The sequence below is a fragment of the Carassius auratus genome, unplaced genomic scaffold (genome assembly GCF_003368295.1).
Source record: "Carassius auratus strain Wakin unplaced genomic scaffold, ASM336829v1 scaf_tig00032101, whole genome shotgun sequence".
In the NCBI taxonomy this organism is placed as follows: Eukaryota; Metazoa; Chordata; class Actinopteri; order Cypriniformes; family Cyprinidae; genus Carassius; species Carassius auratus.
Window position 1 is genome coordinate 31,839 of NW_020525976.1, and position 21,069 is coordinate 52,907.

The window sequence follows — 21,069 nt, forward strand, 5'->3', positions numbered from 1 at the left end:
AATTACAAAAAAATATCCAGTTACATTGGGGTAAATGCTAATTTCTTTTTAAGAAATTACAGTTATTAGAATCACTATTGAGAATAATGAGTACAAAAAAAAACTTTTTATTGTAGTAATTGAGAATAATGATAATTACAATAAATACCTAAATACATTGGGGTAAAGGCAATTTTACCATTTAAAAGACTACAGTAAAGAGAATTGCTATCGAGATTAATGAGAATATATTCATATAGATGCATTGTGGTAATGACCATTTGAAGACTTAATTTGTAAATAATGTTATTATTTTTTCTTTTAGATTTTGGGGGTAAAAATATGACCTGGATATGTGTGATTTGCCCTTTTAAGCATTACGTGTGGTTAAATCACTGCAAAATGTTGATTTATTGGCTTCTGCTTCTTTTCTTTACTCTTTTCTTGTCTTTCTTTTCTTAAGAGTTTTGGGCCTCCCCATTGTCCTCTCCGAGTGGTCATATTAGTTTCTGTCAGTCATCGTTGTTTATGGCAGATTCTAAGACACACTATTTGAGGTACATCATTAGGCATGAGTGTGTTTTCTCAGAGCAGGTGTAACTGTTTGTATATATGACAGGTTTTCACTGTAAATACTGTTGACTTCATTGGGCTCTGGGGTTCACGGCCGCCAAGCGATGCTCTTTTGTGAGAAATTCACATGTTTACATTCTTCCGTCGGGGAGTGATGCAGACGGTGTGCCTCTGGTCCCAGCCAAAACCCTTCTGTCTCTGCCTTGGAGATGATCTGACAGCCTTCTCCACAGAGACACGCTAGAAAGGTTAGCATGTGTTGTGTAATCGGGAATAATTGTGGCGCGGACACACTTATTTTTTGCAAATATATAAAAAATCTGTTTTTGTGAACCCCTGTGAATCAAGCAGTAGATCCTGATTTTGATTCATTTCGATTCTGTTGTCGTTTTCTAATTTCTATTTTTGCAATTGAATCGATGGCTGGTTGCAGTTTTTAATTGTGTTGCACATCCAGGAATCCCGATGAATGATCTGTGTGTTTGTGCTCTGTTTGTTTGTTTGTGTGTGTGTTGTGCGGGGAGGGTATCTTAAGTGAACATCCATTGTGGAGTACAGCAGCACAAAGAACAAAAGAAGAGACAGATTGAGCTGTTTGTCTGTAGGACTCATTTGACCCTTAGAGGAAAATTTCATTGCTCAGAGGTCGCTCTATCAAAACTTATTTCATTCAAAAATCAACTTGGGTGTTTCTTTGACAAGAAATGATTAGAAAAGGGCACATATTATTTGTCATTCAGTTAAAGAATCAAATGAGAAATGTTTGAGGTTACGTTGAGATCTCTGACTTTGGACTGAGACTGTATTTTTTGGCAAATGTGAGCACAGTTCGATACTCTGTGTAGATTTCTTCTGTACAGAGGAGACACATAAAGAGGTGACTCTGGACTTTTTCTCCAGAAGAAATATCTGAGAAGCAGGAGACTTAAGCAAAATTCTCCATTTGCTCTTAATTTAATTGATGTCTAGTAGTAACTTTATTTATTTATATGTTTATTCCAAATAAAAATATATTTTTTTCATCTTTGTAGCTGATTTTAACCATTAAAACTGTGTAAATTTGACTCGAAATAAAATAAACGTTAACTTAAAATAATATTTAGGGGTAAAAACTTTTCATTGGCAAAATTTCTAATATTCTTTTATTTTAACTTAAATACTAAAATAATAAACAAACGGAAATGAAAATTAATATATAGACATATAAAAAATTAATAAATATAAAACAAAATCTTACTAAAACTTTATCTAAAACTAAAATGAATATGTAAAATAATAATAAACAAAAACATCTTCAAAATATTAATAAAAAGCAAATGTAAACAAACAGCCTTGAGAAACGCTTTCTGTGTTTTATTTAATCGCAAGGAAATTTTAATGATTGAGGCTGTTGAAAGGAATTCTGGGAAACGGTTACTGGCTTCTATCCCTTCGGTTCTGAGAGGCATGGAGTGAATATTTTTCAGATATTTACCTAAAGATAACTAGCACAGAAACCCCCTGTGACATAAGAGTGCTCAAAAAGCATTTTAGCCCGATTGAGTCTAGCCATAAGCTGCTTAAAGGGGGTCCGCATGCCCCTCTCTCTAATGCACAACATCATTCCTGGCATACCTACAAGACTATTAAAAATCAGAATGAGGTGCGAGTAATGTGTCTTTCTTTTCTTTTTTTCTCGCGTCTTTTTTTCACTATCGCTGCCTCATTCCAACTCCATTAGTGTGACAGTATGCAGACAGGGTGAGGAAGAGAGATAACAGACAGACGCACACAGATGGATGCACACACACTCTCATACATGCTGTGGGTGGGGTGAGAAAAGGGCAGGGCACAGGTCATACTAACACACACACATGCAACATGTAAAAGCAGAAACACATATGTATGGGTTTTTGTAAGGCAGAAAACATTAAGCACACATGCACTGTGATTTATGGGGGCTGATCAGTTGAAACGTCAGCATACGAGTTGATGTTTTGGACCACAACCCATCTGTGGGCTCAATAACACCGAAAGTTATCCCTACACCACCCAACCCGATCCCTGCCAGCTTTCGTTTTATATAAGGAGCTTTTTTTCTCCTGATAAGAATGTCAAATCATTTGGGAAATTATATGAATCATTATATTCACAGTAAATGGGCTTATCTTAGGGCTTCCCCCTTCGGTAGAAATAATTCCATTATTTCCATTCAAATTTTTCTGGATTCTGTTTTTCCATTTACATTTTTCTCCACTCCTTTTTAACAGTTAAATTAAAGTTTATCAATCAAAAAGCAAGTCTTATTAATTTAAATCATGAAACTTATACATTTTCACATCAGTTTGATACAAATTGAACAAAAAATACATTTTTAGTTTCCTATGAAATGTTTTATGTTTTCTCGCAATATTTTTATTGTTACCAAATTCTGTTTTAGCATGTATAATTATTTGAACGCGTAAAACAACTTAATTTTAAGCCTTAACTTAAGCCTTATGATTTTCCCCCTCAAAAATTCTGTGTCCATTTTTATTGTTATTAAATCAAAGCATGAAACATTAAATTAATTTTTCTTTTAATTACAAAAAAATTTTTAGCAAACAAAGGGGATTTAATATTAAAATTAAAAAATGAAAGAAATGTTGTGTGATTAGTCCTTGAAGATAATGTTTGTTACATTTTAGCAGTAGTAGTAGGCTATGTACATTCTACTGAAAAATGGGTTTCAAAACAAACCAGACTTTTATTTTGACTGGTTGCTGCGAATACCTTTACAGTTCTGTGCATGTGATACAATGCTTTTTTTCAAATCAAACTCGGCTCGGTGTTCATCTTCAGTTCTCTCTTCACAGCAGTTCAGTCAGTGTACTGTTTGAGTAGGGCTGGGACAACGCGTGGAGGTCATCGATGATGTCGACGCAAAATATGCGCATCGATTCTTCGACCTGTTTTTATTTCTCTAAAAAACGTTTGCAAAACGTTTACCTTATGTGCGCTGAATATACGCGATGGCCGGATCAACATTCTGTCCAACGTTATATAACCAATCCAGGGGTTTTTCTGCATTGATGAACAACACGAGCGCTTCTTGCTTCTTGAAAAAAGTTTCATGTGGAGCAATTCGGATTTTTTTTTTTCTCCATGACAGGCTGCTGGGTCCCACTGTTAATTTTTTTTTTTTTTTTGGAAAAGCACTCTCTGTATTAGCCTAAAGCCCTCAAGTTTACATTGGTTACTGTATTCTTTCAATTGCTCTAAACAAGTATTTTGGGTGACCTTTTTATTGACTGCTAGACATCAAGTTGTTGTTATTTTCATCTGAAAGAAGAACTTTTTTCAGTAAGCTAGGCCCTATATGTTCAGTAAGCTTGTTTCAGTAAGCTATGTGTTTTCAAGGCTTCAAGGTTTTATTGAATGCTCTCTCTATACAAGTGCAAAGTAATGCATTCTTAGTCAGTCTTTTATTTTGTAATTTTAAGAGGAATAAACATATATTGCAATGTTAAGGAATTCATGTTTTTTTCATTCAGATATGTAAATCATCATGTATAAATTGTTAGTAGTCAATTAATGGGGAGATAATCGAAATCGAATCGGTCTGGAAAAATTAATCGTTAGATTAATCTATGCATCGGAAAAATAATCGCTAGATTAATCGTTTAAAAAATAATCGTTTATCCCAGCCCTAAAACGGACACAAGTTTACATCAAGAATGAACAATGACCCATAAATAAGTTTGAAGTTCAGTGTTAAAAAAAACGTAGCAAACAGAAATAGTGATCTATATTATAGCTCTATAAATTAATCATACAGACTTTATTAGAGTCAAAGAAAGACAAACGTTTAAATGAAAATGCGTAATATACAGTTCATTATGTACATTAACAACGATTCAGGTGAGTATTATGCAATTAAACGAAAAACAATGTGAATGGCGTTCTGTGGCAGGGCAGGATTTTCTGTCAGCTGCATTTAAATCTGGGTCTACAGTTTCTTGCTCTAGTCAATGTGCAGCATCGCATGTCTAAACAGAAGCCCATGCTCTCAGCTATTTCAACCACTACACTGTAAAAAGTTTAACTATTATTTACTCAATTTTTTGGTGAAACATTTTTACACTCAAAAAAATTGAGTAAATTTTAAAGCTGTGAAATCAATGAAATATACTGTTTAAATTGAGTAATTGTAAGTAAAAAAATTAAGTAAATCTGAATAACTGAATAACTTTATATGAGAAATAAAATTAATTAGATATAATCAAAATTATAAAACACCACAACTGTAATTCTATGTAAAATAAACAAAAAATATTGAGTAGATATAATTGATATATTGGATGAAATTTAACCAAACAAATGTGCTATGTTTACTACATGTAAAAGTGAATTTAACTTAATATTGGACTATAAATGATCAAAATGTTGCATTCACTTTTTTTTTTACACCATTTACCCTTTACAATTAATATAATAAAACCAAATAAAGAAAGAAACACATTTTTTATTAAACATTTATTTATCAATTAAACATCAGACAAAGTCTAAAATCAACCTTTGAAACATTTTATCCATTTTAATATTCCAGTAGATTGCAAAAATTAAAAACTGTAAAGCAGCCATAAGGGAAATGATAAAACCTTATGAAACATTTCATCCATCTTAGTATTCAAGTAGATTACATGTAAAATATGATAGCCGTAAGAGAAATGACATCTTACTTTGTTCCTGGTGCATACCAGCCATTTGCAGTCACACTCAACATTAAACCATAAAAAAACAACAACACTTACATCAATATTAAAGGGACAGTTCACCCAAAAAGATGATGTTGTCATAATGTACTCGCCCTCAAGTTGTCCCAAACCTGTACGAGTTTCTTTCTTCTGTTGAACACAAAAGATATTTTAATGAATGTTGGTTAACAGACAGTTGAAAGTTGCCATTGACTTCCATGGTAGGAAAAAAAAAAAAAAAAGTATACTATGCAAAGTCAATGGCAACCTTTAAATGCGTTAACCAACACTCTTTAATACTTGGCTGAATGTCACGTCACTTCACTTAAAATATCTTTTGTGTTCAACAGAAGAAAGAAACTCGTACAGGTTTGGGACAAATTGAGGGAGAGTAAATTATGACAACATCATCTTTTTGAGTGAACTATCCCTTCAACAGAATTAATCCAATAACAGAAACACTTACATCAGGAATACCCATTCTGTGGGATGATCATGAACCACTACTATGCAAGAAGATAATTTTTTAACCTCTGAACATTAACAGAGAGTTTTGGAGGATCCAGCTCAAGAAACAGTTTTTGGAACAACTCAAGTGAGTACAGGTCTTTCTCAAAAAATTTGTATATTATGATAAAAGTTCATTATTTTCCATAATGTATTGATAAAAATTAAACTTTCAGATATTTTTGATTCATTGCACAACAACTGAAATATTTCAGGTCTTTTATTGTTTTAATAGTGTTGATTTTGGCATACAGCTCATTAAAACCCAAAATTCCTATCTCAAAAAATGAGTATATCATGAAAAGGTTCTCTAAACGAGCTATTAACCTAATCATCTGAATCAACTAATTAATTCTAAACACCTGCAAAAGATTCCTGAGGCTTTTAAAAACTCCCAGCCTGGTTCATTACTCAAAACCGCAATCATGGGTAAGATTGCCAACCTGAGAAGGCCATCATTGACACCCTCAAGCGAGAGGGTAAGACACAGAAAGAAATTTCTGAACGAATAGGCTGTTCCCAGAGTGCTGTATCAAGGCACCTCAGTGGGAAGTCTGTGGGAAGGAAAAAGTGTGGCAAAAAACGCTTCACAACGAGAAAAGGTGACTGGACGGAAGAGGAAGATTGTGGAGAAGGACCGATTCCAGACCTTGGGGGACCTGCAGAAGCAGTGGACTGAGTCTGGAGTAGAAACATCCAGAGCCACCGTGCACAGGCGTGTGCAGGAAATGGGCTACAGAGAAGCAGCACTGGACTGTTGCTCAGTGGTCCAAACTACTTTTTTCGGATGAAAGCAAATTTTGGATGTCATTCGGAAATCAAGGTGCCAGAGTCTGGAGGAAGACTGGGGAGAAGGAAATGCCAAAATGCCTGAAGTCCAGTGTCAAGTACCCACAGTCAGTGATGGTCTGGGGTGCCATGTCAGCTGCTGGGGTTGGTCTACTGTGTTTTATCAAGGGCAGGGTCAATGCAGCTAGCTATCAGGAGATTTTGGAGCACTTCATGCTTCCATCTGCTGAAAAGCTTTATGTAGATGAAGATTTCGTTTTTCAGCGACCTGGCACCTGCTCACAGTGCCAAAACCTCTGGTAAATGGTTTACTGACCATGGTATTACTGTGCTCAATTGGCCTGCCAACTCTCCTGACCTGAACCCCATAGAGAATCTGTGGGATATTGTGAAGAGAAAGTTGAGAGACGCAAGACCCAACACTCTGGATGAGCTTAAGGCCGCTATCGAAGCATCCTGGGCCTCCATAACACCTCAGCAGTGCCACAGGCTGATTGCCTCCATGCCACGCCACATTGAAGCAGTCATTTCTGCAAAAGGATTCCCAAAGTATTGAGTGCATAACTGAACATAATTATTTAAAGGATGACTTTTTTTTTGTATTAAAAACACTTTTATTTTATTGGTCGGATGAAATATGCTAATGTTTTGAGAATTTGGGGTTTTCATGAGCTGTATGCCAAAATCATCAGTATTAAAACAATAAAAGACCTGAAATATTTCAGTTGGTTTGCAATGAATCTAAAATATATGAAAGTTTAATTTTTATCATTACATTATGGAAAATAATGAACTTTATCACAATAAGCTAATTTTTTGAGAAGGACCTGTATTTGTGGGTCTTGGGATATCTCAAATCCAATGCATCGTGACTCCCAAAAGATAGCAGCAGGCTCTGCTGAGATTCCCAAGACTGCGTAGGACAGTGATGTTCTCAATCACAACTCCTACATCGCTGACTGCCCCATCATTGTCCCGAAGGATGTAGATTTTTATGACCTCCTCTGCCAACTCTGCGTGTACGAAGACGGGTAGATCAGCTGAACCCTACAGGCAAATTTTAAAGATAACTGGTTAGAGCTAACATTCAAACCTGAATGTTACAAGAAAGCGACAAATACACAAAACAAATAGCACCTGAAGAAGCAAACATTCTGTTGGACCATATGATAGGTAAAATCTCAAACAAAGTTTACTAGGGGGAGGAGTTGCAAAAATTAACAGCATTCTTCTTAACAAGAGGACAGGTTAATTTTCTACATAGGGACATTTATTTTTAACAATAAACCTAAAAGAAAAATTAAAAGAGACCAACTGCGAGCTTCTATGCTGTAAATCAATGCTATAGGCTTTTATTGAGGTCCGCATTATTTCAACCAATTTCTTTATAAACATGTTTAATATTTAAGTAAAATGACTAATGGTTTTGAAACAAAAAAGCTTGTTTAATTGCACTACTTGAAAAAAAAAAAAATGCATTGCATTAACCCTCACACTCAACCCTTAACCCTCTAAATAATTCTGTGGCTTAGTAAATATTACAATAATATTTAACTTTATGAACTTAATAAAATCTCTGAATATTATACGATTGTAAATGTGTACCTTGAAATGCAATGTAGTTGCTTTGGATAAAAGCTTCTGCCAAATGCATAAATGTAAACATATAATAATTGACTAAAAATACAACAGTTAATTTTATCTAAAATGTAGTTATATTTTATCTTTTTTTTCCACTAAAACAATTTAGTATTTGACTAACAAATTGTTTATTTATAATACACATAATATATTTGTGAAATTTCTATCAAACTATTTAAGGATGCAAAATTAAACTGATCTGTTTCAGGGAACAAAAATATTACTTTAATTAAAATTAAAACAATGTACCCCTCCCCCAGCCTCCGCTGTCCTTCAATACCCACCAGGTCTGGATTTGTTGTGAAACAGCTGCGGTGACTGGAGTAATGGAATGAAAATTCGGCTTTAATGTATGTATGTATGTATGTATGTGTGTGTATATATATATATATATATATATATATATATATATATATATATGTACGTATGAGTGTGTGTGTGGTGTATAAATGTTATATCAGTCTGGCGAGTAACCCTAAAAAAAATTACCAGCCAAATAGCGATAGAGGGTAGGGGGGGATAGACGGTTGTTTTTTCTGCATTTTTTTTTTTTTTTTTAAATAAATGCAAGCTTAATGAGCTTAAGAAACTTATTTTATAAACATTAAAAAGCTTACTGTTTTCAAACTTTTGACCGATATTGTATGTGATCTAGGTTTCAGTGCACTAGAATGATTTTACAACGGAGCAGGCCTTAAACTGGCTGACTCCCTATAGTGGGAGCTGATTAAAACGCACCAGTCTATGTTATGTCCACGCCATTTTAAATACTTTTGCATGGCGTATTTGTAGTGGTTATTTAAGAGCTCATACTTGAGTTCATGTAGTAATTATGATGTTTTACAACAACGTGACAGCTTTTTACAAGACAGAATGTCATTTGAAAGTTCATAAATGATGTGTTCCCTTTTGAAAAGCCACTGACCCCAAAGGGGAACCTGTACAAAATCGTTTTCCATTGGGCATGTATAGTTATAGTTGCTGGACCACGGTACACTCACGCGGTTGAAATAAACGGTGATCCAAATAACGTTAGTACGAAAGTTAATCCACTCCAAAAAAAAAAAAACCAAAAAAAAAACCCTAACATACATATCGCTGCCCCACTAACTAACTTAGAAAACGAACTGTTATGTACACGTACACACGGTCAATGTTTAATCAACTTTTGAATAAAGTATTGCAAATATACATCGTTATAAAATGACTACTTACAGGAAATTCGAGTAATGCTGTTCACGTCGTTGCTGAGAAAAGCAGTCCTTCAGTGACAGGTGCCTCTTGCTTGAGCCGCGAAACTTGTTAAACTTAACTTCTGAATTAAACATCACAAACATATTTAGTTTTAGCTGGCTAAATTACAAAACGTACAACGATATGAGAGGAGTGCGGGTCTTGCCGTTGCTGAGGAAACTCAGGAAAGCCGTCCTTCAGGTGACTTCGATTAAGCTACGAAACTTGTTGAAGATGACGTAAAATACAAAGACAATTGTTAGGAAATGCTTAATAATTATTAACTTTATAATAAAGTGTTACAAACGTAAGTAGAATTAGCTGACTAACGTTACTTACCAGGAGTTGTGAGGAGTATGGCTAGTCGACGTCTCTGCTGAGGAAAGCAGATTTTTTTTCACGTGATCACTTTAGCCGCGAAATTTACTCAATTTATTTAAACCGTCATTTATTAAGCTGGAACTTTATTTAGGAAAATTGGTAGGAAATACTTAATAATTTTAGTTTCTAAAACAGATCAGTACAAGTAAATAATTATCAAATATTTCTATTAGAATTCACCAGAAATATTGAGGGTATATTAAAAATATAATTAGTTAGTTAAATACTTATTTATTTTCATTACATAAACTTAAATAATATATGTAAATTTTAGAGAAATTATTTGTTGGATTTTTAATTATTATTTTTAACCTGACCCACTTAAAATATCACTTAAATGATTTCAAAAGATTTTATTAAGTAAATATAGCTCTTTATTTTTGTGAAATTTACTAAGCCACTGAATTATTTTTTACAGTGTAGAGGCTGCTCTCACACTTTACAAACAAAGCCGGAAAACTATCGGTATGGATTTTTGCCAATAACCGATTGTTCCAGCAAACAACTATCGGGGCCGATTAATCGGCAAAAGTGATACATCGGTCGACCTCTATTCTGTATCATAGGGCCCCACGCAATTGCGTTGTTTGAATGGCTCCTAAATGGGCTACTGTACTTGGTGACTGTTGTGAGAGGATTTGGGCAGGTAAGGTCACATTCAGCTTGATGTCAGTATGTCATAAATCACTCAGGTAAAGTGTGTGCACATACAGATGCACACACTTCCTGGGGTTGATGTTTGATGGAGGGAATAGTCTGTCCGTTTTGCATGGTCTCGTTCATGTAACAGTGTATTTATTGCTGTCACTGGAATGCATTGTGTTTGACCAGCCAGGCCTGTAGCATTCACATGCCAGTTCCATTACAACAAACCAAATATTACACACTTTCCACATTTCAGGTGACCATGATCCGATTCCCACGTCATTCCTTTTATTGGAACGCTATGATTTGTGTGCAAATCTGACTGGAATAAAATCTAATTTCTTTGCCCATGGTGATGGAGATTCAGCGGCATAGATTCTGCCGCTTAAAACAATGCTAGTAACATATGCAGATATTTTTTTTAAATAGGAGATGTAAACTCATGTGGCTGGTCAGACCACACCAGATTATCTGGCCAGTGACTCGGCTGATAGTAGGGATTAATCTGGGGTGCTGGGGTTTAAATTGGGCTGAGATATTGGCAGTGGTGATTAAGCATGTGGGACTGTTGCTGTATGAAAATGTATCATTCCTTGAATTCCTTATTGTTACCCGACTTTTACATGTTTCCTTCCTTTGCTGACAGTATGAGAACATTCATTGCTCTTTAGCGCTCTATCATTCCCTCTCTCGTGTTCGTGGAGAGTAGGTAAGCTGCTCAGGTCGGCCGGTGTGTTCAGTGCTGGTGGGCGACCAGAACTGTGTGTGGTGGCCTGGTACAGCTCTGTCTCATGACTGAGACCTAATCCTGCATTACAACACACACACACACACACATTCGCGTAACCCTGGACCCACCAACTGAGGTCCAAGACGGAAAGGTGTATGTTGTTTTGAAGGATATGAGAGACGTACTGGGTCATAGACACACAACTTCAGTTTTGTTTCTATCCTAAAACAAAATGCTGTGGCTTCGAACAGGTAATGTCTCTCTTTCTCCCATTTCTACTTTGTTTTTGTTTTTTTGTTTTTTTTTTGGTAGAGAGTAATATGCATTGCTTTTTTTTTTATTGATTATTGCTATTTACCTTTCACATTGCCAGACCTCATGCATTTTCTTTTCAATATATATGTGTGCATGGTAAATGAATGTGTATATTTCTAAGTGAACATATGAAAACCAGTGTAACATTTTCATAAGATGGTGTATTGATATGGACAAGATTATTAGTGGTGTTTGCTAAAAAAGAAAAAACCTTTAACAATATTAATTGTTAAGTTTTAGCATGTGACTCATTCGGCATTACTTGCACTAAAAGCATGAATGATTCTCTAAATTGCTGTTACCTTTCTAATAGATTTGACTTGCAAATGCAATGAAAGATTAAAAGAGGAAGCCAAACCATTTCATATCATAGAGACTTAGGGGCGTAATCTTTTAAGGTAGTAAGCAACCACTCACAACACCCTAGCAACAGCATATCAATGTTAAAAACACCCAGAACTCCTTAGCAGATCGATAGCAACATCATGTTGGGTTTGGTCAGTCGTGCAAGGACCTGAAAACCACACTTAAGTAAAAGTAAAGATGTCTTTTCAGAAAATGACTTTGGTAGAAGTTGAAGTCAGTGTTTAGAATATGACTTGAGTAAAAGTTTTAAAGGATGTGATATTTATTATACTTAAGTATGTTAAATAAAAATGTACATTTTAAAATGTAAAATAATGTTTAAATATTAAACACCTTAGTATTGAAAGTAAATGCAAAATGGAAAAGGAGCAAATACATAATTGAAAAAATGTTTATACACAGTTTGAATAGCAAGGTTGTGTTTCTTCCATCTTGTGTCTTTGGGTTAGCATGAGAGGCTTTTTTATGCATTAGCAGCATTTCGTTTCAGTTTACAGTGGGTACGGAAAGTATTCAGACCCCCTTAAATTTTTCACTCTTTGTTATATTGGAGCCATTTGCTAAAATCATATAAGTTCATTTTTTTCCTCATTAATGCACACACAGCACCCCATATTGACAGAAAAACACAGAATTGTTGACTTTATTGCACATTTATTAAAAATGAAAAACTGAAATATCACATGGTCCTAAGTATTCAGACCCTTTGTTCAGTTTTTAGTAGAAGCACCCTTTTGATCTAATACAGCCATGAGTCTTTTCGGAAACGATGCAACAAGTTTTTCACTCCTGGATTTGGGGATCCTCTGCTGTTCCTCCTTGCAGATCCTCAGGTCTGTCAGGTTGGATGGTAAACGTTGGTGGACCGACCTTTTCAGGTCTCTCCATAGATGCTCAATTGGGTTTAAGTCAGGGTTCTGGCTGGGCCAATCAAGAACAGTCACGGAGTTGTTGTGAAGCCACTCCTTCATTATTTTAGCTGTGTGCTTAGGGTCATTGTCTTGTTGGAAAGTGAACCTTCAGCCCAGTCTGAGGTCCTGAGCACTCTGGAGAAGGTTTTCGTCCAGGATATCCCTGTACTTGGCTGCATTCATCTTTCTTTCGATTGCAACCAGTCGTCCTGTCCCTGCAGCTGAAAAACACCCCACACATGAAGCTGCCACCACCATGCTTCACTATTGGGACTGTATAGGACAGGTGATGAGCAGTGCCTGGTTTTCTCCACACACACCGCTTAGAATTAAGACAAAAAAGTTCAATCTTGGTCTCATAAGACCAGAGTCCTTCAGGTGTTTTTTAGCAAACTCCATTGGGCTTTTATGTGTCTTGCACTGAGGAGAGGCTTCCGTCGGGTCACTCTGCCATAAAGCCCCGACTGGTGGAGGGCTGCAGTGATGGGTGACTTTCTACAACTTTCTCCCATCTCCTGACTGCATCTCTGGAGCTCAGCCACAGTGATCTTTGGGTTCTTCTTTACCTCTCTCACCAAGGCTCTTCTCCCCCGAAAGCTCAGTTTGGCCGGGCGGCCAGCTCTATGAAGGGTTCTGGTTGTCCCAAACATGGATGATCAGAAGAAATGGACAGGACCTGAGTTAAATTTATGAGTGTCACAGCAAAGGGTCTGAATACTTAGGACCATGTGATATTCCAGTTTTTATTTTTATTTTTATAAATCTGCAAAAATGTCAACAATTCTGTGTTTTTCTCTCAATATGGGGTGCTGTGTGTACATTGAAGAAAAAAAATAACTTAAAATGATTCTAGCAAATGGCTGCAATATAACAAAGAGTGAAAAATTTAAGGAGGTCTGAATACTTTCCGTACCCACTGTACATGTTTTATCCAAAGCGACTTACACATGAGGATAATAGAAGCAGTCAAAAACAACAAAAGAGCAATGATATACAAGTGCTATAACAAGTCTCAGTTTTCTTAAACGCAGTACACGTGGCAAGGGCTTTTATATTATATAATAAATAAACAAAAAACAGATAGAGTAGAAAAAGAATAGAGCACGCTGTTGTTAGAGGTCTTTTTTATTTTTTTTAATTGTATAATACATGAAAAGAAAACAGATATACAAAAAGATTAGAAAGATAGTTCGATTTTTTTTTTAGAATAGAATAAGAATAGTGAGTGTAAAAGTTAGAGGGTCAAATAAAGATGGAAGAGATGTGTTTTAAGCCGATTCTTGAAGATGGCTAAGGACTCAGCTGCTCGGATTGAGTTGGGGAGGTCATTCCACCAGGAGGAACATTTAATTTAAAAGTCCGTAAAAGTGACATTGTGCTTCTTTGGGATGGCACAACCAAGCGACGTTCACTTGCAGAACGCAAGCTTCTAGAGGCACACAAGTCTGAAGTTGTGAATTTAGGTAAAGGGGTGCAGAGCCAGTGCAAATTGATAAACAGAGGTGTGACGTGTATTCTTTTTGGCTCATTAAAAATTAATCTTGCTGCTGCATTCTGAATTAATTGTAAAGGTTTGATAGAATTGGCTGGAAGACCTGCCAAGAGGGCATTGCAATAGTCCAGCCTGGACACAACAAGAGCTTGAACAAGGAGTTGTGCAGCATGTTCCCAAAGAAACAGCTTGATCTTCTTGATGTTGAATAAAGCAAATCTGCAGGATCGGACAGTTTTTAACAATGTGGTCTGAGAAAGTCAGCTTATCATCAATCATAACTCCAAGGTTTCTGGCTGTTTTTGAGTTATGGTTGATGTGCCTAACTGGATGGTGAAAAATGTGCAATGATAATAAAGTTGAAACTAATCTAATCTAAAAAAAAAAAGTCTAAAATGCTTTGAATTTTGATGATTCTAAATGCATTTTAATAGTAATAAATAAAGTAATAAATATGCTTTGTGGAGTAAAAGTATATAAAATTGTATTTTAATTAGGAAATATAGTGGAGCAAAAATGAAAGTTGACAGAAATATAAAGTACAGATTCTCCCAAATAAATTCTTAAGTACTGTAACAAAGTATTATTAATTCCTTACATTACACCACAGGTTTGGACATATTAATATCAGTATTGAACAGTTAAAAGCAGGTTAATTACAGTTTTAAATCTGAAAACATAAAAAGCAATGAATTGAAATAAACTTTAACTAAAATTAAATTAAATATAAAATATATTCAAGTAATTGTAATTTTGGCAAATTTTCTGTAAATTCTTTCTTATTTTTATTTAGTTTTTACTTGAATGAAAATTACTGAAAAAACTGAAATAAGATCATTAAAAACGGTATAGACGTTTAAAAATAATAACAATGATAAAAGTGACAAAATCAAACAAATAAACTAAAACATAAACATAAAACATTTGAATGTCATTAAAAAATGAAAACGTATTTTCATTTTTAGATTGTCTTGAGCCTTGTGACGATATCAGGTCAAAGTTTTGTCTGATTTTACAGTTCTCTCATCAGGTCAATGATTGAGTGAATGTTTTCCTCTGTAACTGTGTGGATACTCAAATGAATGCTGTATTGATCACAGTGATGATGTGTGTGTGTTTTGGTCTTTCTGAGGAACCCAGGGCATTGTGGGTAGTGTTTACCGTTTGATAATATAATGGACTTCGCTCTATCATACTTTACTCTGGTGTGAATTAGAGCTTAATGATTAACATGCATAAGATCTCGCATACAATAATCAGTTTCACAGGCAAAGATGTAGAGAGCAAGGGCATATATGTATGTGTAGAGTACACAGGGAGGTAAAGAGAGATAGAGAGAGAGATGGAGGACGGGATGTGTGGTATATAGTTGACTGTGATTAATGAAGTTCTCAAGGGAGTGGTTTTAGTTTGGCCCCTCGGTGATGCATTTACAAAACAGTACAAAGCATGTGTTTCTCTTCTGTTTGTTAAAATCACCTCCTTCTCTTTTTCTGTCCTACAACATTGCCCTCTCACTCTCTCCCCCTCTCTCGTTCCCGTCAGTCAATCTTGCAGCCGTTATCAGCGCTGGCCTGGCAGATTAACACAGGAGGATGGAAACATCTGGATCTTATTTAGTAAAATCATCCTTCTCTGTATCTCCCTGCCTTGCTGGCACACTCATAAAACTGTCCGAATAAAGAGCTCAACCGCTGTACCTCCAAACATTACATAAGTGCTGGTTTTACCCGCAGAGCACTCATTTTTTACAAACATGTATAGATTTATTTTTTAAAGCACAGTTGCAATAACTCAAATAGCTTATGAGAAGAGATTGGTTCGACTCTTGGTTTATTCCTGGTGTAAATATACACTGACAGGCTTATAACAGCTTATAAATGGATCCACAGAAATGAACACACATCCACAGAAATGATCCATGACGTTTCACGGGTGGATCAGAAGTCAAAACTGTTAATTGGCCACCATAAAAAGTTATTGGAAACTGTTTTGGGATATTTTTGGGAGTCACGATTGTGTTGGCTTTCTGTAAATGGTGCTGTCTAGGTCGGATATCCACTGGGGCGGGATGTGAACCCTCTTCGGCTGTGGGAGGCTGGTGGACCAGAGAGTTTTCCCAACACTAACACTGGAATTCTTCACATTCCGTCTTCGTTAGTGGCCTAATCTATCAAAGAGAGAAAGAAAGGGGTTTAGTGGGGGTCTCTACATACCCGACTACACCTCCGCCTGACCTTGAGGCTGATTCCCCTCATTCTCTCCATCCTTTGCTGCCTTGCCTTGCTTTCTTTGTGTAATTCACATATCTGGAGGCTACCTGTTGTTGAAACTTGCACTTCTGTGATTGCATTCATTCCTCATTTACATTTATGCATTTAGCGGGCACTTAATCCAAAGCAACTAAGGAACAAAAGGGGGAACAAAACCACTTTGGACAACAACGAAGTTGTCTGTATTTAGCAGAGTGATGATCAGGTCAACCCACAGAAGTATAGAAGTTCTGCATTGATTTTAAAACAAAAAACTGCACTGGTATTGTGTCAGATCGCATCGGATCAGAATTGGCCGATACTCAGAATTTCTGGTATCGGATCGGATCGGTTCTGAAAAATTTGTATCATTACATCCCTAATATATTTGTTGTATTTTAATTCATTAACCCAAAAACATGCACATGCCTCTTTTTAAATATAGCCTATTATACAATGCATAAAGAGAACGATTATGCAAGAGATTATCAAAGAAAATGTGCTTTATTTGGGTTGAGTGTGCAGGGTCAGTCGGCCCGGGTGAGAGTGACCTTTTGCAGGTGTTGCACTCGAGTTATTACAGCGATGGGTCATGTGGGGGAGATTTGGAGAGATTTGGTAAAGAGCTAGAGAAAGGGGGCAGATACATAGAGAGGTATGGATGGGAGGAGAGTGAAAAGCCATATTTTAATGCAGTATAAAAAAGAAAACCTTTTTCGTAAGTGAGCTTCCTTTTGAGTTGTCTGTGATTTGAGTTGTCTGTGAGTCATCTGTGATCCCTCACCAATCTGGCTATTAAACTATCAAACAAATGATCAGAAGTGTTGCAAGCCACACAAAGCTTTTCTTGTTGGATTTGGAATAAGACGTGTTTTGAAACTGTTTTTTTAAATCACTGTAGAAACACGATACTCATCCTCCTCTCTCACTCTCTTCTTCTACCTTTCTGTTCCTCTCTCTCCCTCTCTCTCCCTTGCAGGTCATGATATTAACAGCTCTTTGGAGCCAACAAACATTGACACGAGTATCTTGGAGGAATACATCAGCAAAGAGGACGACAGCACTGATATGTAAGAATCTGGAAACAGCTTGTACCACTCAGTAAACCTAATTTTTTCTGATGTTGGGCTTATTTTGATGATAATAAATCATGTTTTTTCTCCTCTAGTTGTTTCACAGAGGTCCACAGCACCCCAGGACCTCAGTATCCCTCGCCCCCGGCCGGGGCATCCTCTTCAGGGGGGGTAGGGTGTGGCGTGAGCCCACCCATTCCCCTACGCCAGGGCACCGTCCTGTCTCTGCCTCTGCCCCAGCCCTGCCAAAACCCCTATCCACCTCCACCCCCACTGAGCCACCTCAGACAGAACTACCCCTGTCTGGGGCAACAGCAGAGCCAAACACCCCAACACCAACAGACACACGTCAAACCAGACCACCACGGACAGTACGCCCCGGGGTAAGAGAAAGAGACAGCAGAAAGGAGCAAATGTGTCGACAGATGGATTTTTCACATTCTACTTTTTTTTATTTTATTTTACCTTTTGCTGTATTTTTGCTTTTATGGCCACATTTTTCTAATGAGAACATTCTGAATGAATTTATAACAGATTTTTCAGAAAAAAACAACAAAACAAACATAAGCATATAGGTCCACTTCTAAAGCTAACTGTCAGTGGGTAATAAGCAGAACGTACGAAAACGTACAGATTCATAGAATAATTTAATATTTATTATTTTACAACAAAGTTGCATGATTAAAACAAGTAAAATCAAAAAAATATTTATTATTATAATTATTATGTTTCATTTATTGTATTTTCTTAATAAAAAAAATTACATTTCAATTTAGATTAGTATAAGATTGTTTAGATATATTAATAATAATTTATTAATTTATATATGAATATAGCCAGCTTGGAAGTTTGCTGAAGGCTCTAAGAGAAAGTGCCCGGAGAGTCATAAAAAAACATACAAATTCATGTGTATTAGACACCACTTCCCGATAACATAAAATAGTTATAAATTGTCTTGGGCGATAAAGCACAGTTTCATCACAACAAGAATCATAGTACGTCAAGTATGAGTAGAATAGATTCAAACTTATCATGAGAAAGCACAATGTTTTTACAATTTGCTATGAATGCTTACAAGCTTAGAAAAAATATTCACCCTTAAATCTAACCCTCATAGGACATAAGCAGAACGTATGAAGAGATACAAATTCATACAAATTGGCTACCAATTAATGATACTGTAAAATAGTTTCAAGCTACTGTAAGCAAATGCCGTTTCATCACAATTTCAGAATCATAGTCCGTCAAATAGTTTGCCCCACCCCTTTTGATATGCCCCGCCTCTTTATCTTGAATGACCTCAGATAACCCTCCGCAGCTCAAATAAAGGCTGAGTAAGACAGACGGAGGAGTGAACTGGGACTAAGTGCTGAGACGCAACGGGTCAGGCCTGATAACCTGTGAGGAGTTGTGCAATCACTAGGGGTGTAACGGTACACAAACATGATGCTTCGCTACATGCCTCGGTTTAAAACATGTATTTACATTTTGTTTAGGGATAGAAATCTACCTCAGATTCTGATTTAAACTAGGGAGCTCTTTTACATTAGTACAGGGTTACAACTAACAACAAAGCCCACATTTAAATTTAATTACTATTTATTTTTAAACAAAATAATCAACACTCATCTTAAGAAAATAATGAAAAAGTGTAAATTGCACATCTACTTCTAACTTATACAATTTGTATTTGTTGGTAAAAATAGCATCAAAAACATCATTTATTGTTTGAATTTTCTGAAAATCTAAAAGACTTTGTTTCATATCAAAAGTAATAATATGAGTAATAAGTAATAATTAAAACAACACTGTATTTGTTCAGTACACATGCGTACCGAACTGAAAGACCTGTACCAAATACATCTTTACACACTTAGCAATCACTAATGCCGTTTTATACAGTTGCCCAAAAGAAGGCAACAGCTATGTTGTTATTGAGCTTTCTGATTGGTTTCTAACTAAAACACGAGTCTTGTTGAGGAGAGCTGAGGAGAGCACATTAAAACCCACTCAGAGTACCTTGCAGCTGCAGGGCAACCAGACACTCATGCTGGCATATGTTTAATGCATATAAAATGTATTTAATGTTATTGTTTTTGCAGAACGCTACCCGAGTCCCCTCCTGACTCCAGCTCAGAGCCATATTCACCCCAGCAAGCCAACGGTTAGTTCAGTCCACCAGCCAACAACATACACAGAACGTTGTTTCGTTATTCTTTCAGAATTTTAAATATATTTTCAGTAAATGTGTAGAGGGGGAAGAATAAGAACGTATGCATAAATGTTATAAAATATTAAATGTAACTGACTGCCTGTTTATTAATTTCCACATTAGATCCACACATGCTCAGGACAATGACGCCCGAGAACATGTGTCACATGACCAGTCCTCCTCCTCTCCCTACACACCCCCACTATCCCAGCATGCACCGGGACATGTACCTTAAGCCAGAGCCTATGATCTCACAGTATTCGATTGGTCCAGCCAGCAGCGGAGGCGGAGACATGCAACAGAGTCAGATGCTTCATCAACTCCTACAACATCCACAAGGACCAGAGTAAGACAGAGAACCAGAGAAACATTGTATTGCTTAGTGGTTGCTCTTTCATTGCTCAGGGGACTTTAAAAATATGACCTAAATTATTTATTTTCCACATCAACAAATAAATGCTCTGTGTTTCTCCAGTGGGATTCCCGTGCATCCAACAAAGAAGAGAAAACATTCAGACTCTCCCAACAGCACTCTCAACTCTCAGATCCTCACAGGCATCATCAAACAAGAGCCAGGTGCACATAAACACACACACAGATACCTCAACACAACTGCATTTTCAGAACTACATGACGTAAACGTGTCCATGCTTTCACAGGTTTAATGCAGGATGCAGAAAACTCATACCTGGATCCAAACTACCAGTGTATAAAGTGGCAGCCGCACCAGCAGAACAAATGGACTACATTATACGACTCCAGTGGAAAAGAACTGTGGGTGCTGCCTTGGAGTTATCCACCTCTGCATTTAGATTTATGACAAAGCCATGAGAAATGCATTGAGGGCGAGAGTGTGTGTTTGGGATTTAATGGGGTATAGGGAGGGAGGTATCAGGCTGTACTAAAAGAACCAGAAGAGAGAGAGATGGCAGAGGCCAGGGAATTCCTATGAGGTGAACAGCGTGTAGGAGTGAGAGCGAGAGCAGAGATCTGGCTTACAAGAGGAATGAGGATGAACAGAGAGAGAAAGATCAGGCACAAGTGGCATGACTTTAAGTTTTGAACCACCATATAGTCTTTTTAGAACTTAGAACATGGGTCATTCTGTAATTGTTGTGATGAATAGAAATAATTTCATATGAAAATTCATTTCTACATACATTTTTATACATTTACATACAAAAAACTTGTGGATTTTACAAAATAATTAAAATGTATGTTAATAATTATTCATAAAATAAAAAGATTTTATTTA

The 21,069-nt window shown here is 36.3% G+C and overlaps 1 protein-coding gene across 3 annotated transcripts in view; it reads left to right on the forward strand.

Moving 5' to 3' along the window:
- The window catches only part of LOC113080822 (myelin regulatory factor-like), a 32,770-nt gene that overhangs the window by 2,342 nt on the left and 9,359 nt on the right, over positions 1 to 21,069 (forward strand). For all 3 annotated transcript variants that reach the window (XM_026252876.1, XM_026252875.1, XM_026252874.1), the window contains 6 exons: positions 17,509 to 17,599; positions 17,698 to 17,985; positions 19,705 to 19,766; positions 19,938 to 20,160; positions 20,290 to 20,390; positions 20,474 to 20,588. In XM_026252876.1, the coding sequence (XP_026108661.1) occupies positions 17,509 to 17,599; positions 17,698 to 17,985; positions 19,705 to 19,766; positions 19,938 to 20,160; positions 20,290 to 20,390; positions 20,474 to 20,588 (880 nt within the window). The remainder of the gene's footprint in view (positions 1 to 17,508; positions 17,600 to 17,697; positions 17,986 to 19,704; positions 19,767 to 19,937; positions 20,161 to 20,289; positions 20,391 to 20,473; positions 20,589 to 21,069) is intronic.